Source organism: Bos grunniens, chromosome 13 (genome assembly GCF_055505025.1).
Source record: "Bos grunniens cultivar Pamir isolate PY7600 chromosome 13, Bosgru_T2T1.0, whole genome shotgun sequence".
Taxonomy (NCBI): Eukaryota; Metazoa; Chordata; class Mammalia; order Artiodactyla; family Bovidae; genus Bos; species Bos grunniens.
In genome coordinates, this window is record NC_141177.1 from 19213639 (window position 1) to 19231674 (window position 18036).

Here is an 18036-nt window from a genome sequence, read left to right on the forward strand (position 1 = left end):
TATTTTTGCAAGGATATTTTTAATTTCCTCATGCTTGCTTTGGGTTGGGTTTACTCCGTTTTCCCCCTAGTTTCTCATGATGGAAGATAAGATAATCTGAGATTGCTCTCCTTTTTAATATAAATGTTTATAGCTATAAACTTGTAAGCACTGCTTTTGCCAAGACCCATGAAGCCATTGTTATTTTCTGTCTTTTTCCTTTCAAGGAAGGGAAAGGTGTTTTGTTTTTTTTCCGTTGTTTTGGGGTTTGCCTTAATTTGAGTTTGCTTGAAGAATATAACATTTCTGATAATCATTTAGACCTACAGAAATGGTAATTTCCTACGGTTCACCCTAATACAAATATTCAGAAACATTTCATTATCTTTCATGACCCTTGAATTATTTTATTTTTACAATCTAAGAAAACAAGCTCAGGAAGAGTAATGGGACTTGTCCAAGATCAGAGTACTGATGTGCATCAGGATAGGCCAAGCTGTTCCTGAAGACCTGCGTGTCCTTTGTAAGCTGCAGTGAGCTTTTGATCTAATTGAGGGATAAGTCTACATGAAAATAATTCACTTCTGGCACCGATAATGCCATATCCCCAAAATAGACACTGCCATGATTAATGAACCTGTCATTAGACTAGGCTATTGCTCATGCCTTCAGACACTTACTGAGCCCCTGCTCCGTGCCTGGCGTCCTTGGGGAGAAAGAAGGTGTGCGCAGTAAACACAGCCTGGCACCTGCTCTGTAGCGGCGGCGGTTAGGACAAATGAGCCAGTAACTATGATACTGTACGATAAATGTTAGATAAGGTCCCAGACCCTCTCAGAAAGGAGAGAGAGGAAGTCCTATCAAGGAAAGTTTCTGGTTTTTTGGCTTGCATTTTGAAGGAGAAGGAACTTTCTAGGTAGAAGAGACAGGGAGGAGGAGGAGCTTTCCAGGTAGGAAAGACAGGGAGGAGGAGGAGCTTTCCAGGTAGAAGAGACAGGGAGGAGGAGGAGCTTTCCAGGATGCCCAGAAATGTTCTGTGGCATAGAGTCCACCCTTGAACAGCACAGAGGCGTAGGGGCGCTGACTGTTCAGTCGCAATTCTTGTATAACTTAAGAGTCAGCCCTCCGTACCCACAGTTTCCCTGCACCTGTGGAATCAGCCAGCCATGGATTGTGTAGTACTGTAGTATTTACTACTGAAGAAAATTTCTCATGTAAGTGGACCCATGCAGTTCAAACCTGTATATGTGTGTGTGTAAATAATTACGCCTCTTGCTCCCACCTTAGGTTTATTTTCTCCCCATACAGGTGGCATACCTATACAGAGCTGTGTACGGGGGAAGAACATATGCAAAGCATAGAGAGAGAACACATACATTTGGAGCCTAGAGTGTGCATTGGGCAAAGAAGAAGTTAAGAGGGGAAAGTAGGTGATAGGGTAGGAAGGGGGTGTATCATAAACCAGGAGCTGGACTTTGACCTTACAGGCTGTCGGGAAACTTTGGAAGGTTTCTAGAAAGACCTTTGACTTACTTGTCCTGGGTGGATTTGGGAGCCAGCTGCTCTCTTTTGCTGTATGTTCTAGTACTTCTTTCCTCACCAGTAATAGTTTCCTCTTTTTTTTTTTTCCTTTGGACTTACAGTTCACTGAAACTTTTTTGACGGAAAGGGACAAACAGTCCAAATGGAGTGGAATTCCGCAGCTGCTCCTTAAGCTGTATGCGACCAGCCACCTCCACAGTGACTTCGTTGAATGCCAAAACATCCTCAAGGTAACTGTTAGGGGCACTGGAGGGGCTGCATTCAGGCCTCCAGGTGATACCAGACATCTGGGTTATTCCTCTTTTTCAGTCTGCTTTTTAAAATAGCCTGTATTTATTGAGTAAGCTGTAGAAAATTTGGGAAGTTCAGAAAAAGTGCAAAGAAGAAAATAAAAATCACCTATTATCCCACCACACAGAGATAATCACCATAAAGTTCCCGGTGTATATACTTCTGGGTTTTATTCACACTTGTTTTGTCCTGCTGCTGCTACTGCTAAGTCACTTCAGTCATGTCCGACTCTGTGCGACCCCATAGATGGCAGCCCACCTATGGGCAGCACGGGGGAGCCTGGGATTCTCCAGGCAAGAACACTGGAGTGGGTTGCCATTTCCTTCTCCAATGCATGAAAGTGAAAAATGAAAGTGAAGTCGCTCAGTCGTGTCTGACCCTCAGTGACCCCATGGACTGCAGCCTTCCAGGCTCCTCCGTCCATGGGATTTTCCAGGCAACAGTACTGGAGTGGGGTGCCATCGCCTTCTCCGTGTTTTGTCCTAGTACTTGCCTAATTAAGGAGGCCTTGCCCTGGGATTGGGATACATTCTTTTTCAATGGGATTTAAAAGGTCCCATTTGGGTGAGACTTCAAGGAAGTGGCCTTGTGGTTGTTGATAAGTATGACAGGCATCTGAAGGTGAAGGGACTTGGAAAGAGTGCAGAGACATCCAGGGCAGTTGTTCTCAATCTGGAGTGTGTTACAGAGTCACCTGGAAGCCTTGTTAATGGTGGGCCCTGCCAGTAGAATTTCTGATTTAGTAGGTCAAACTTCATATTGGGAAAGCAGGTCCAACTTTGAATTTAGATTACTGGCTCTAATGTAGCTAAAATCTATTCAAGTTATATTTGATCATAATAAAATATGTTTTTCATATGTGAAGTTCTGTTTATTATTTCACATAAATCATTTTTAAATATTAATAGGGCCAGATAAGTTTAATCTTTACCTTTCAGAAGAGATGTTTTGTCTACACAACTTTTTTTGTAAATTGAAAATCATTCCCAAGTAAAAGTTTATAAAAAGATGTTTGTGTTCTTAATCTTCTCACAGTTTGGTTTAGGATAGAAATAATTATAGTGTCTTAGGCTTGCTTGAAAACATTTTGTGAAGAATTATACATTATTTCACTTGATTCCTGCAAAATCTCTGAGATATGAGGTAGATGAAAGAGGGAAATTCATATTTGTGAGTGCTTGCTATGTAATCATCATTTCTTTATGCATTCAACAAATACTTGAAATTTACTATGTACCAGGCATATTTAATTTTTATGATAACTCTGTGAGATGGGTGGTATTAGTGGATTAGTCCAAAATACTTTGATTGCATGTAACAGTAACCCACTCAGATTAGCGAAAAAGATTTTTTATTGTCTCGCATCTTCAGAAAGCACAGATGTGAATTCAGGGGCCAAATAGAGTTAGGCAGTCTATTTCTTATCTTGACATCTGTGTGTGGCCTCGTATTCTTCCACAGAAGTAGGGCTGTTACCTGAAGAAGAGAAAAGGAGATACTGAGCAGGAAAATCCAGGTGTCTTCTGCATTTCCTTTCTCAGTTGAGAAAACAGACTCAGCATAATCCACCCACGTTCACGTGGTTATCATGATGAGCCCAGATTTGTCCTGCTCCTGAAACCAGCTTCCACTGTACTGTGTTGCCAGCAGAATTATAGTCTAGTTTTATAAATGAGAGAAATGAAACCCAGAGGAAGTAGTTCTCCCACTAATTATGTGACCTTGTACAACTTTGTGCTTTTTGTTTTTTAACCTGTAAAATGGGTCAAACTATACTCACTTCATTGAATTATTTTAAGGATGAAATGGACTTAAGTATAGAAATCCGGTGCTTGTCATGTAATAGGTTATCTGTAAGAGAGAGTTCTGCTTTTTCTTGATGAGTGGTACTTCGACCAACATCAACATCACTTGGGTACTTAACGATAAATGCACATTCTCAGGCCCCAGCCCAGACCTGTTAAATCAGAAACTGCAGATGGGACCCAGCAGTCTGGGTTTTAACATGTCCTTCAGGTGACTGGATGCTCACCACTGTATGAGAACTACTGCTCTAGTCCAGTGGGTTCCGTCTTCCCTTGCGGTTCCTGAGAAGAGAGCATAATGAGTAGGACCCTGTATTCCTCCTACTCTTCCTCCTGTTTGACCCACAGTAGTTATGCTTTCTTTTGTAAGCACAGACTCAGGAGCCAGACATCCTAGGTTTAAGTCCTGACTCTGTCACATACCCTGTTTGACATTGACAACTTCTTTGTGTCTTAGTTTCCTTATCTGTAAAATTGGGCCAATACATTACTGTTACGTCATAGAGTTGTGAGGATTTTTTAAAAGAGGTAACTTATGAAGAACCATGCCTGGTACATAATAAGCATTTAATAAGTTAGCTTCTACTACGATTACAACAACTTTTATCATATCAGCTTTTCTGTAAGTTGGCTTTTTTTTTATTGTTCATTGTGGAGGCTGTCTTTGGCTTCATGGGAATTCAAGTTGTGACTAAAATGCAAACTGTTCTTTTGGTGTGTGGTTTGTGTTGGATGGTAGAACTCAGTGTTTCTTGGTTCCTTTTTCACTAGGAAATTTCTCCTCTTCTCTCCATGGAGGCTATGGCGTTTGTTACTGAAGAGAGGAAACTTACCCAAGAAACCACTTATCCAAATACTTATATTTTTGACTTGTTTGGAGGTGTTGATGTAAGTCATTGTTTATTATTACTACTGCTATTTAATGGCTTGGGAACTTTTGAAATGGGAATTAGGAAGCGTTTTAGAATTTATAGCAAGCATTGCAGAATTTTCTCTTTAGAAGCTCCATGGTATTCACCTGTGTTGAAGTACCATAGCTTTTACATTGAAAGAGTTGATTTTATGTGAATTGATGGTAATGTCAACTTTTTTAAGGCACAAAGTTAATGTTTCCTAGTTCAGCTGTGATGACTAGTTTCTTCTTTGTCCTTACAGAGATGTAATATATATATGTGTGTATGTAAATAGTTACCCTGACTGCCCCCCCTTAGGTTTATATTCTCCCCACATAGAAGTAGCATATCATATATACAGGTACCTTGCTTGCTTTTTTTCATGTGATTCTATAACTTGGAGGTAGATTCATTTTAATATGTGTAAATCTGCCTCATTATTATTAACAGCTATATAGTATTCCCTGGTATGATTATACCATTATTTACTTAGGCCTTAGTTGATGGACATTTAGCTTTCTCAACACCTTTCCTATAACAAACAAGGTTGCAGTGAAAGTTTTTGTACACGTGAGTACTGTATACTTTTAGGATCAAAGCATATGTCTTTTATTGTTTATAAACTTACCAATTTATGTACCTAAAAGGCTTTTATCAACTTACATCCCCAGTAACAAAGAAGAAGAGTGTCTTTTTATCCACTCCATCGCCAACACAGTGTGTGTATGTGTATTTTTATGGACTTTGTTCTTGAGGTGTAACTTGCATACAGTGAGGTATGTCAGTAACTATGAGAAGATACATTCACCTTTGCCACCCAAACCATGAAATAGACTGTTACCAACACAGAGTAGCCTCCTTCACTAAGCAATATGTTTTAAGTATTTTAAATATTTGCTAAGCAGATATGAGAAAAATGATATTTCTTCATAGTTTTTTAAAGTTTTATTGAGATATAGTTCACATCATATAATTCATCCATTTAATGTGTATAATTCAGTAGTTTTTAGTGTATTTGTAGATATGTGAGACCACCACCATAGTCACTCTAGAACATTTTTATCACCCAGAGAAGAAACTCCATATGTTTAAGCTATCACTCTCCCACTCCTCCAACCACCAGCCCCATCATAGGCAACTGTTACTCCACTTTGTCTTTATAGATAGCCTTGTCTTGGACATTTCATATGAACAGAGTCACATAATATGTGATCTTTTGTTATTGGTATGTTTCACTTAGTTTAATGTTTTTAAGGTTCATCCCCATTATAGCATGTTTCAGCAGTTTATTCTATTTTATGGTTGAATAATACTCTACTGGGTGGATATAGCATATTTTGTATGTTCATTTGTCAGTTAGTGGACACTTGGGCTATTTCTATCTTTTGACTGTTACAAATAATGCTGCTCTTAACACTTGTGTACAAGTTTGTGTGTGGAAATATCTTTCCATTAATGTTGGGAATATACCTAGAAGTGGGATTGATGGGTCATATAGTAGCTCTTGTATTTAATTCTTTGAGGATTTATCAGACTGTTTTCCAAAGCAGCTGCACCATTTTACACACCCACCAACAATGCACAAGGGTTCTGATTTTTCCACATCCTCTTCAACACTGGCTATTCTCTCCACTTTTGATTATAGCCATCCTACTGGGTGTGAAGTGTTACTTCATTGTGGTTTTGATTTGCATTTTCCTGTTGCCTAATGCTATTGAACATTATTTTATGTGCTTCTAGGTCATTTGTTTGTCTTCCTCAGAAAATATCGTTATTATGAATTCTGAGAGCCCTTTATATAGTCTCTGTATAGTTTTAAAAATTTATATCTTTCAATGAGTGGAATTGGATATCTTTTCGTGTGTTTATAAGTAGTTCCTTTTTTTTTCTTCTATTTGTTTATTAGGCCCTTCTCTTATTGATTTTTGTCTTAGTTCAGGCTGCTACAGCAAAATCCACATTTGAGTAGTTTATGAACAACAGATTTATTTCTCAAAGTTCTAGAGGCTGGGAAGTCCAGATTCATGGCACTGGCAGATTTGGTGTCTCGGGAAGATCCTCTTCTGGATTACAAATGCCAGCTTCTCCCTGTGTCCACACATGATGAAGGGCTGGGGAATCTCTCTGGAGCCTCTTTCATAATGTGTAACACCATTCGTGGGTGCTCTGCCCTCATAATCTAATCACTACCCAAAAGCCCCACTTCCTAATGCTATCACATTGGGCATTAAGATTTAGCATGGTTTTCAGGAGACAACATGCAGATTATAGTAACTTGTAAGTACTCAGTTTTTAAAGGTCCTTTGTCATAAGTGTTCTATTTTTTTCCCTAGTTTGAAAATTGAATTTTGACTTTGTTTATGATACATTTTAATGTGAAACTTTTTAGGTTTACTTTTTAAGTTGTTTACTTTTTAGGTTGTCAAACTGATCGGTCTTTCCTTTCATGGGTTCAGAGTTTTTCTTTGCCCATTGTTGCATTATAAACTGTGTCTTTATTTCCATCTAATACTTCAAAGTTTTTATCATGTATGATTAATTTTTGCACCACTTGAAATTTATTTTTATGTAATGAGTGAGGGTACTGGGATCCTGCTTCTTTTCTCTCAGATAACCTGTCCTTTCCCCTGTTACTGGGAGCATGAGGGAGGCTTTCAGGGTGTTGTGGTTGTGTTGTATCTTGATCTGGGTGTTGATTGTGTTGGATAGAGATTCACTTTGTAAAAACTGGAGCTGTATGTTTACAATTTATACTGTTTGCTTTATCACCTTCAGTTCAGTCACTCAGTTGTTTCCGACTCTTGGCGACCCCATGGACTGCAGCACGCCAGGCCTCCCTGTCCATCACCAACTCCCAGAGTTCACTCAAACTCATGTCCATTGAGTCAGTGATGCCATCCAACCATTTTATCCTCTGTCATCCCCTTCTCCTCCCACCTTCAATCTTTCCCAGCATCAGGGTCTTTTCAAATGAGTCAGCTCTTCATATCAGGTGGCCAAAGTATTGGAGTTTCAGCTTCAACTTCAGTCCTTCCAATGAATATTCAGGACTGATTTCCATTAGGATGGACTGGTTGGATCTCCTTGGAGTCCCAGAGACTCTCAAGAGTCTTCTCCAACACCACAGTTCAAAAGCATCAATTCTTCGGCACTTAGCTTTCTTTATAGTCCAACTCTCACATCCATACATGACTACTGGAAAAACCATAGCTTTGACTAGACGGACCTTTATTGGCAAAGTAATGTCTCTGCTTTTTAATATACTGTCTAGGTTGGCCATAACTTTGCTTCCAAGGGGTAAGCATCTTTTAATTTCATGGCCGCAGTCACCATCTGCAGTGATTTGGAGCCCCCCAAAATAAAATCTGCCACTGTTTCCCCATCTATTTGCTATGAAGTGATGGGACCAGATGTCATGATCTTAGTTTTCTGAATGTTGAGCTTTAAGCCAGCTTTTTCACTCTCCTCTTTCACTTCCATCAAGAGGCTCTTTAGTTCTTCACTTTCTGCCATAAGTGTGGTGTCATCTGCGTATCTGAGGTTATTGATATTTGTCCTGGCAATGTTGATTCCAGCTTGTGCTTCATCTAGAGCTCAGCGTTTCTCATGATGTACTCTGCATATAAGTTAAATAAGCAGGGTAACAATATACAGCCTTGACGTACTCCTTTTCCTGTTTGGAACCAGTCTGTTGTTCCGTGTCCAGTTCTAACTGTTGCTTCCTGACCTGGATACAGATTTCTCAAGAGACAGACCAGGTGGTCTGGTATTCCCATCTCTTTCAGAATTTTCCAGTTTATTGTGATCCACACAGTCAAAGTCTTTGGCATAGTCAATAAAGCAGAAATAGGTGTTTTTCTGGAACTCTCTTGCTTTTTCAATGATCCAGTGGATGTTGGCAATTTGATCTCTGGTTCCTCTGCCTTTTCTAAACCCAGCTTGGACATCTGGAAGTTTACAGTTCACATATTATTGAAGCTGGGCTTGGAGAATTTTGAGCATTACTTTACTAGCATGTGAGATGAGTGCAATTGTGTGGTAGTTTGAGCATTCTTTGGCATTGCCTTTCTTTGGGACTGGAATGAAAATTGACCTTTTCCAGTCCTGGGGCCACTGCTGACTTCTCCAAATTTGCTGGTATATTGAGTGCAGCACTTTCATAGCATCATCGTTTAGGATTTGAAATAGTTCAACTGGAATTCCATCACCTCCACTAGGTTCATTCGTAGTGACGCTTCCTAAGGCCCACTTGACTTCACATTCCAGGATGTCTGGTTCTAGATGAGAGATCAAACCATTGTGATTATCTGGGTTGTGAAGCTCTTTTCTGTGTATTCTTGCCACCTCCTCTTAATATCGTCTGCTTCTGTTAGGTCCATAACATTTCTGTCCTTTATTGAGCCCACCTTTGCATGGAATGTTCCCTTGGTATCTCTAATTTTCTTGAAGAGATCTCTAGTCTTTTCTATTCTATTGTTTTCCTCTTATTTCTTTTCACTGGTCACTGAAGAAGGCTTTCTTATCTCTCCTTGCTGTTCTTTGGAACTCTGCATTCAAATGGATGTATCTTTGCTTTTCTTCTTTGCTTTTTGCTTCCCTTCTTTTCACAGCTATTTGTAAGGCCTCCTCAGACAGCCATTTTGCTTTTTTGCCTTTCTTTTTCTTGGGGATGGTCTTGATCCCTGTCTCCTGTACAATGTTATGAACCTCTGTCCATAGTTTATCAGGCACTCTTGTCTATCAGATCTAGTCCTTTAAATCTAGTTCTCACTTCTACTGTATAATCATAAGGAATTTGATTTAGGTCATACCTGAATGGTCTAGTGGTTTTCCCTACTTTCTTCAATTTCAGTCTGATTTTGGCAATAAGGAGTTCATGTCTGAGGCACAGTAAGCTCCTGGTCTTGTTTTTGCTGACTGTATAGAACTTCTCCATCTTTGGCTGCAAAGAATATAATCAGTCTGTTTTCAGTGTTGACCATCTGGTGATGTCCATGTGTAGAGTCTCCTCTTGTGTTGTTGGAAGAGGGTGTTTGCTATCATGTTATTACTTCAATTTGAAAAAACACTTCCTTTCCTTAAAGATGCCATTTTCCCCAAAGCAAAAATTGAGTGTTGAACATTTACATCCATAGCATGAGTCATAGACTGTATTCCTTCAACCGTTGCTCAGCATTCCCTCTTTAGCAATCCCAGCGGTCCTGTCGAGTTTACTTACTGGCCAGTTTGAAGGGCCTTTACTTCTGAATCGTTTGTCAAAGAATTTGCTTAATAGAAACCAGTGTGTTCCTGGGAGGAAAAAGAAGATAGGAGTCTTTAGCCTGGTGTCTTATTTGCAGTGGGAACGAAGCTTTTCTCCTGCAGGTACATGCCCCATCTTAGGACATCTTCGGATCATTAGTTCTTGATTTTGTGGAGTTTTTCTTCCCTGCTTTGAGTTAGGTTAGCTTCTCCAAGAATCTCAGTGTGTTTATGGCGGCTTTTGCTTGGATTATTTTGTTCTTCACTAACCATTATTTGGGTGCATTTCTTCTTGCTGAATTCTCATGTCATCTTGCTTCTAAAAGTACCTTTCAAAGTTCTTTATTTCTCCCTCTGCCAATCCCCAGAAAGGCTCCAAAGTAATTCCGTTTTCAACATGCTGCCTAATGCTTAGCTGAAGTGGAATGGTGGCTACACCATTCCTTGTCAACTTGAACAAACCCCTAATGTAACACTGGAAAGTGTATCCTAGAGTCTGTGAAGTTAGATGCCTGTAGGATCAAGTAGGCGTATAGTGAAGCAGGCCCAGAGTAAGATGATCTACATAAGTTAAATGACTGCAGAGACTGAGATGAACTGGAGAGTGCATGCCTGCTTTTATAGGGAAATGACTTCCATTTCTTTTGACCTTTGCCCTCAGGGATGTAGGAAATCTAGATTCGTAAGTAGAATCACAGCTTTTCAGTAGATATGGACCACATGAATTACGTCTGTGGGCCAGGTGTAATCCATGCTTGGCATTCAAGGACTTTTAATTTGTTCATTGACATAGAACATCATCTATTTGAAGACAGTTTATTTTAAATATAATAATCTATGCAGGATGAGCTCCTCATACTTTACTGGGATGACTGAAAAGCAGGGCATCTCTTTGAAAAGCTTTTGTGTAGTACATCTCAAAATCTTAAAGATCGTTATTGATTTTGCTCTGTTTGCGTTTATGTGAATCTCTTCTGAGGACATAAGTCAAAATGAGATAAAGCTTTGTATACAAAAATGCTTAGTGTGGCATTACATATAATAGTTAAAAATATTCATCAGGAGGAAGGTAGTTTTTGTTTTCTATAAGGTCAGTGGTGATATCATTGATATTCTCTGTTATTTTCTATTCTCTGCTAAATTAGTTTCCATTCTAATCCTTATTATTTCTTTTCTTTTGCTTGCTTTGGGGTTGGCTTACACCTCTTTTTTTCCAGTGAATTGAAGTAAAAGATTAGGCTATTGGTTTGAGATAATTCCTTTTTTTTTCTTTTAAGAGAAATTTTTTGCATTTTTACTGAAGTACGTTGCTATACAATGTTATATAAGTTACAAATGTACAGCATAGTGATTCACAGATTTTAAAGGGTATGCTCCATTTATAGTTACTATAAATACTGGCTGTCTTCCCCATGTTGTATAATACATTTGTGTAGCCTGTGTTACTCTCAGTAGTTTGTACTCCCCCACTTTGATGTTGCCCCTCCCCACAACTGGTAACTACTAGTTTGTTCTCTGTATCTGTGAGTTTGCTTCTTTTTTTGCTATAGTCACTATTTTGTTTTATTTTTTAGATTCCACATACAAGTGATATTCATATACTGTTTGTCTTTCTCTGTTTTATTTCATTTATCATAATGTCCTCCAAGTCTGTTCATATTGCTGCAAATGGCAAATTTTTGTTCTTTTTTATAGCTGAGTAGTATTCTTCTCTCTGTGTGTGTATTCCATGCGTGCTTTAGTAGAACATGTATTCTGCTCTTGCTGGGCAGAATTATATAGCTATCTGTTATAGCTTATTGGTTTATCGTGTTCAAGTCTTCTGTTTGGTGATACCTCATTTTCTATCCATTATTGAAAGTGGAGTATTGTCTTGTCCAGCTACTGTTTAACTTGTCTGTTTCCTTCAGTTCTGTCAGTTTTTGCATCATGTATTTTGAGGCTCTGTTGTTAGATGCATATATGTTTATTATTGTTATATCTTTTCCAATGGATTGACCCTTTTATCATTATTAACTCTTTCTTTCAACAAAATGTGTGTTTTTTTTTTCAGAATGAGCTTTTAAATGCATATTTATTATAAACAGTTTAAACAGGAAGTGAAAGTGTTAGTCACTCAGTCATGTCTGACTCTTTGCAGCCTCATGAACTAGCCCACCAGTCTCCTCTGTCCACGGGACTCTCTAGGCAAGAATACTAGAGTGGGTTGCCATTCCCTTCTCAGGGGATCTTCCTGACCCAGGGATCGAACCTGGATCTCCCACATTTCGGGCAGATTCTTTACTGTCTGAGCCAGAAGGGAAGCCCTTAAACAGTTATATGTTGTATTAAAAGTATGTAAAATGATAAATGAATGCATATCCTCTCCAGCCCCCTGTGGAAATCAGTATTAACAGTTTATGGTGTATCTTTTGTGATTCTTTTTATAAACTTGTGTTTATAAAAGAACATAAATATTCTAAAGCAAGAGTAATCATTGTTGTAATGTTCTGCAGCTTTTAAAAAGTTGAAGCCACATTGGATCCCAGAGGTTAACTAATCTAACATTCTTATCTTTTGAAATGAGAGTTGAGACCATGGTGGGACCCTGACTTGCCCAAGTTTTCATGGAGAATAGGTGGCTGAGCTGTGACTAGAACCCAGGTTTCCTGACTCTTGGTACAGTGCTCATTTCCCTGAACTTCATTGCCTTCTCCCTGTGTTGGGAACAAAAGGGCCTTGCAGTACCATGACAGGTATTTGGGCCATGAGTTATCACAGCAAAGATTGTTTTATAAGTTGTGCTTTGAATTTTGAAGATTTTATCCCTTTTTTTTTTTTTTTTAAATAGCTCCTTGTAGAAATTCTTATGAGGCCTACAATTTCTATTCGGGGACAGAAACTGAAAAGTAAGTATACTCAGCAGCTACTTGCGCTCATTTTCTAACCTGCTATTGTGGTGATTCCCAGGAGTGTCTCTTCTTTCCCTTCACACTGAGGACATGCCTTACATTCAGCTGTAGAACATTCTCCGCCTAACTGCTCTCTTTATTTTATACTCGGTAGAAAATACAAATCTGGTGCTTTAAATCAAAAAGTGTGAAAACTACTGGACTAAAAGAATTGCATCTTTGTAATTTCTAACAGTCTTTGGGTTCAGCTTTTATGTTTTCTTTGCAAATTCTTATTTCTCATATCACTAATTGAGAGAGTAAGGAAAAAACTGGCAAGATCATTTACTTTTTTAAATTACTGTCTTGTTTTTGTTGTTATGAGGTTATTCACGCTCTTTGTAAAAAGTTCCGTTACTACCAGAATGTGTGTGGTGAAAAGTCAGAGTGTTAAGATAGCACATAATTTCTTGAATTGGGCGGTGGGTATATGGGTATTGTCCTATTATTAGTCTTTATAACTTACACATGTTGCAAATACTATTTTTAGGTCGTCCTTTTATAATTTTTAAAAAAAACTGTAAAAAATTAAAAGACATTAAAAGCCAGGGATCAGTTAACATTTGATGAATGTTTACTACAAACATCAGTTTGTCTTTTTTTTAATGAAAAATTTTTCTTCTAAACAAAATCAACATGACATAGTGTATAAGGAAGGCCTTGTTTATACGTGCAGGAGCAGTTAAGAGGATTTGTATTCATCTTTGATGTCGTACCTTTGTATCCTGTCTAAATTGATTCTTCCTGTCCTTGGTCCTCGTAGCAAGTAGCAGCTTGTAATTACCTGTTGGTGTACTTATTTATTCTCTCTTCCCCTCTAAATTCATAAGTTCTATGAAGCTTTGTCTTTTTTTTTCCCCTGCTAACCTCTGTATATTCTGTATCTGCTCTAGAGTGGATGCTGAATAAATATTTGATGAATGAGTGAGTTCCAATTCCCTTTGAAAATGAAGGTCTAGAAGTACTGAAATACACTGATTTGGTGTTCCAGCCTGCTCCGAAGTCATGAAGTAAACCAAAAAGCCCCCTTAGGTTGAAAAGCAGTGGTGAGGGATATAGGACATCTCCATTGTCTCAAGATTATGTCAGTTAGTCCTCTGGTCACTCTAGCTTGGCAGGGCTGCCCACTGGAATTGTGAAGGGAAGCCTGACATTTTAGAGTTTGTGGCAGCATGGGAATGAATGTAAACAGTTTTTAAAAATAAAAAATGATGCCAAACAAAACACTTTATCCATGGTTCATACTCAGCTTTATTATCTCCTGCTTTTGAGGTCATGAAAATTTATTTTCCATTTTGTCATACTCTTCTGTTCCTGCTCACGGAGAAGTAACTAGTTCTTTATTAGAGTCAGTAGGTTAGGGATTAAAAGCCTTTTATTTAGCACAAATAATAAAACAGAACACTTTGAGTCTGGAGTAAAAAAGACTTCCTTGTTTGCTGCTAATAGAATTTTCAATGGAGATTTATAACAACAATCCTGGTGCTGATACTTTAGTTTTAGTGGATTCTTACAGTTCTGTTTTTGGAAATGTGTTTTAGGGAACCAGTTCAACACAAGCATAAAATTAAGGCTGTATGTTACATTATTTATTTCTAGCCTATTTAAATAGCAAAAGTAAAAAAAAAGAAAAGCTGGATATGATTTTAAGCAAGCTGCAAAGGGAACATGGCTTATTAAGTGATAACACCACAACAGGTTGAAATTATGAAGACTGTGGACCCTAATAAGCATACTAGTATATCAGACCAAAAAGCTATATACAAATTGGTTAATAGGCTCTGATGGGCATCCTGAAACTCGGGTAAATAAGGACTGGAAGGAGGTATGCTGAAAGGAAAATAATCATTTTGGGATCATGAGGAACAATTCTTATGTTCAAAAATTTGATTCTGTTGTACTGTCTTTCCAATGAGAAAAATAACCAGTTGTTCCCCTTTCACTTTCAGTAAGTGATGAAATGTCCAAGGACTGTTTGAGCATCTTGTATAATACCTGTGTCTGTGTAAGTACCCCTGCCACTGGGACCTCATTTATCTCCCTGCGAGATCTGCAGTGCTTGAGGAAGGAAGATTTGAATGGGGGTGGTAGACATGACAGCTATCTTCACACATTGGAGAATTGGACTTATGGACTTATGTGTGCCTGAGAACCAGAACCAACAGGTAGAAATTGTGGGGTGGCAAAATTTCATAGTAATTGTTAAGAACCATGGCTGATTCAACAGCTACTGAACTCTTCTAGCCCTGGAGGAGTCCAAGCAGAGACTGAACAAATACTTGTTAAATGGATGCAAGCCTGGGAAGAGTGTCTATGACCTTTTAGGATTTCTTTAAACTCTACTGTGCCTACTCCTTCATTTTTATTGTTAGAAAACAGAACAAGAACCAGAAGGCCTACCTTTTGTTGACCAGGACACTCATCTAGGTTGATCACTGAGTGAGAAAGAATGGTAAATAGAAGCAGTTTGGTAGAGAGAGCATAGCACTTAGTGCTGGAAGTTGACTCGGGATTCTGGCTCTTGTCTTCATGCTTATTCATTCTCCCTGTGCTTCAGTTTCATTTCTTAGTAGAGTGTGGTTAGTAATCATACTAACAACACCATAGGGTTATTGTGAGGATTAAATGAGATGATAGATGTGAAAGCACTTTGTAAAGCAATATACAGTGTTAATTTTTGTAAGACACAATACCTGTCTTTTGGGAGCTTATGTGGTAAACTGTAAAGAGTGAATCATATACAACAGAAGGAAACAGATGCTGTTGCAGAAGTGAAACCTATATGCAGTCAAAGCACAAAGGAATATTTAATTTTCATTTCATTGCTTGCTTCATTCAAAGAAAGATTTCAGGCACCTTGTTAGGAGCATGTAAAATCTACCAAGATCATTAATTTAGAAGCAGATATCCAGGAATTGGGCTGAACATAAAATCATCTGTACCATGGATGGGGTACAAATTTGGATTTAAGCATCTTAACAACCAACACAAATAGGGAAATATGTTTCAGTGCTTAACACAGTTAAGCATCTATTATAACAGTGCTCTGCAATAGAAATATAACACAAAACACTCAGATTCTTTTTATTTTACCTTTAGGAATAATGTGTTTATTAGTTCAGGATTGATATCCTAAGATAAAAATCGGCATCCACAAAGATCTTGACAACATACATGATAGACCATTTGAATAAAAAGAATTAAAAAGGGATAAGCTTTGGATATAACTATAAACATACGGGAAATAAAAACTAAGGTCCTGAGCAAGGGAGGTATGTCTTAGGGACATACAAATGAAAAATAGTTTAGGGGCCTAAACTGTCAGTAAGTTCAGAGTTCAAAAGGATTCATCAAAGACTACTGTCACCAAAAAAGGCTAAAACAAGCTTAGTCTACTGATCAGTCGAAATAAAATATTTAAAAAGAGTTGCACCCTTGTGTGCGACTCAGCAGTGGTGCCCTGCTTCCATGACTGTGCAGCTTTCCTCTGGGGGCACTCCTTGCCAGAAATTTCCTCCCTCCTGTTCCCTCGGGCCATCTTTCTGTGGTGGTCCTGGGGTCCTGGCCCGGGGACTGCTCTCCAGTCCCCACTCTCCAGCTTCCCAGCCACCGTGCCCACCGGTGGACCCACATCCCAGTCCAGGCTTCGGGGGCATCTTAAAGACCATGGATCCTTGGAAAAATGATGGAGAAGGAGTACTGTCAGGCCAAAAAGGCACAAAACAGATTTAAATTTCCTTTGGGGACAAAGTTTTATAGAGTGAAACCTGTGTCATGGAAGAAGAAAGTATAATTTATGGAAGAAACTGAGACATTCTGTGACATTTTTCTCATTTGTTCAACAGTGCTCATTCATCCCTTCCAACACAGCAGACCGTCTTTTTATAGAAAAGTTAAAATAATAATATAGTTCAGTGGTACATATCATTTACTATTTACCTGGTTACATTTTAGGAACAATAAATTCACCAAAACTCTCAGCTGAATTAAAGTGGTTTTTGTTTTTGTTTTTCTACCCAAGTAACTCTAGAAATGCAGATCAAACTAGTTCATTTTTTCAAAGGGAAAATGTGCATTGTGGCTTCTGATTAGCCACCTTAATTGCCTGTTACATATACATTAGCTTGAACTTAGATATTCACTGTTAGTTATTGTTAGCAGCATTTGTCCTTTTGTGAAACCAGTATCAGAAAACTTACACCCTTTAAGACATTCTTTATAAAATGTATAAATTCTTCACAAATATTTGAAAAGGAGTGTTATTGCCTGCAGATATTTATAATTTCGAGTTTGCCTCTGTAGACTGTGAAAGCAAATTGTTTAATTTTTTTTTTTAGATGCGCTTTGATGTTTCAAAACAAAAAGAAACTAATTCCATTGACTGACTTTAAAATCAGCTATAATCATTAGTCTTCAAAAGCATTTTGCACAGATTGGTCACCTGGATTCTACAAGAAGGCATGTGCTGGTGGTGGTCTCCCAGCAGCACACAGCCCTTCCCAACACTCTCTTATTCTGTTTAGAATAATCATACTGATGAGGTCAGAATTCATGGTTCAGTTTCAGAAAAAAAGTATTCATTGTACATTAACCATTTAGAGGTCATTTAAATAACAAATGTATTGTAAAAGACATGTAGAATTTTAAAACTGAAGATTCGGACCTGTTTTTTCTCTTTTTTTTTTAAAAAAGAGTTATGTAATAAACCTGCACCTAATCTGCATTTTTAGTCACTGATTAGGCTATGTATATTTTGTGTTTGCTTCTGTGTACCACATTTTAAAAAGTATAAAAATGTATTATACTGGTCTCTCAAGAATGTTAGAGTATAATATAAAAGTACTCCAAAAACAGATGAAATAACCTATCACTCCAGCATACTAGGTTGTTTTAAATGTCCTCGTAGCCAGTTTTTTTGAAAGTAAGGAAAGAAGTAGGAAGAAATAGTTGAAGTTAATTTTAACATTGTAGTTTATTTAATACAGAGTATGTCAAGAATACTATTCCAACGTGTAATCAACATGAGTAATTTTTAGTGAGATAACATGTAATCAGTATAAGTAATTATTAATGATACATTCTTTTTTTATTTTAAACTTTCAAAGTCCAGTGTATTTTTTGCTCTTACAGCACATCTCAGTTCAGACTAGCCACATTTCAAGTCCTCAGTAGCCACATGCAGCTAGTGGCACAGGTAGGCACAGACAGACCTGTAAGGTAAAAATAAGCTAATTGTTCAGGTAGTGCACAATTATAACTAAAGCCGGTAAGAAATTGTTCTTATTAAAGAAAAGATGATGCATGTGTGATGTAAAGACTCCATCATTCACAGCTTCCATGCTGTTAATAGTCTTA

At 38.0% G+C, this 18036-nt stretch overlaps 1 protein-coding gene across 2 annotated transcripts in view; it reads left to right on the forward strand.

The window, feature by feature from the left end:
* TRPC4AP (transient receptor potential cation channel subfamily C member 4 associated protein) overlaps nucleotides 1-18036 on the forward strand; it is a 69340-nt gene that overhangs the window by 12971 nt on the left and 38333 nt on the right. For both annotated transcript variants that reach the window (XM_086332215.1, XM_086332216.1), the window contains exons 2-5: nucleotides 1623-1751; nucleotides 4389-4505; nucleotides 12582-12639; nucleotides 14631-14686. In XM_086332215.1, coding sequence (XP_086188341.1) covers nucleotides 1623-1751; nucleotides 4389-4505; nucleotides 12582-12639; nucleotides 14631-14686 — 360 coding nt within the window. The remainder of the gene's footprint in view (nucleotides 1-1622; nucleotides 1752-4388; nucleotides 4506-12581; nucleotides 12640-14630; nucleotides 14687-18036) is intronic.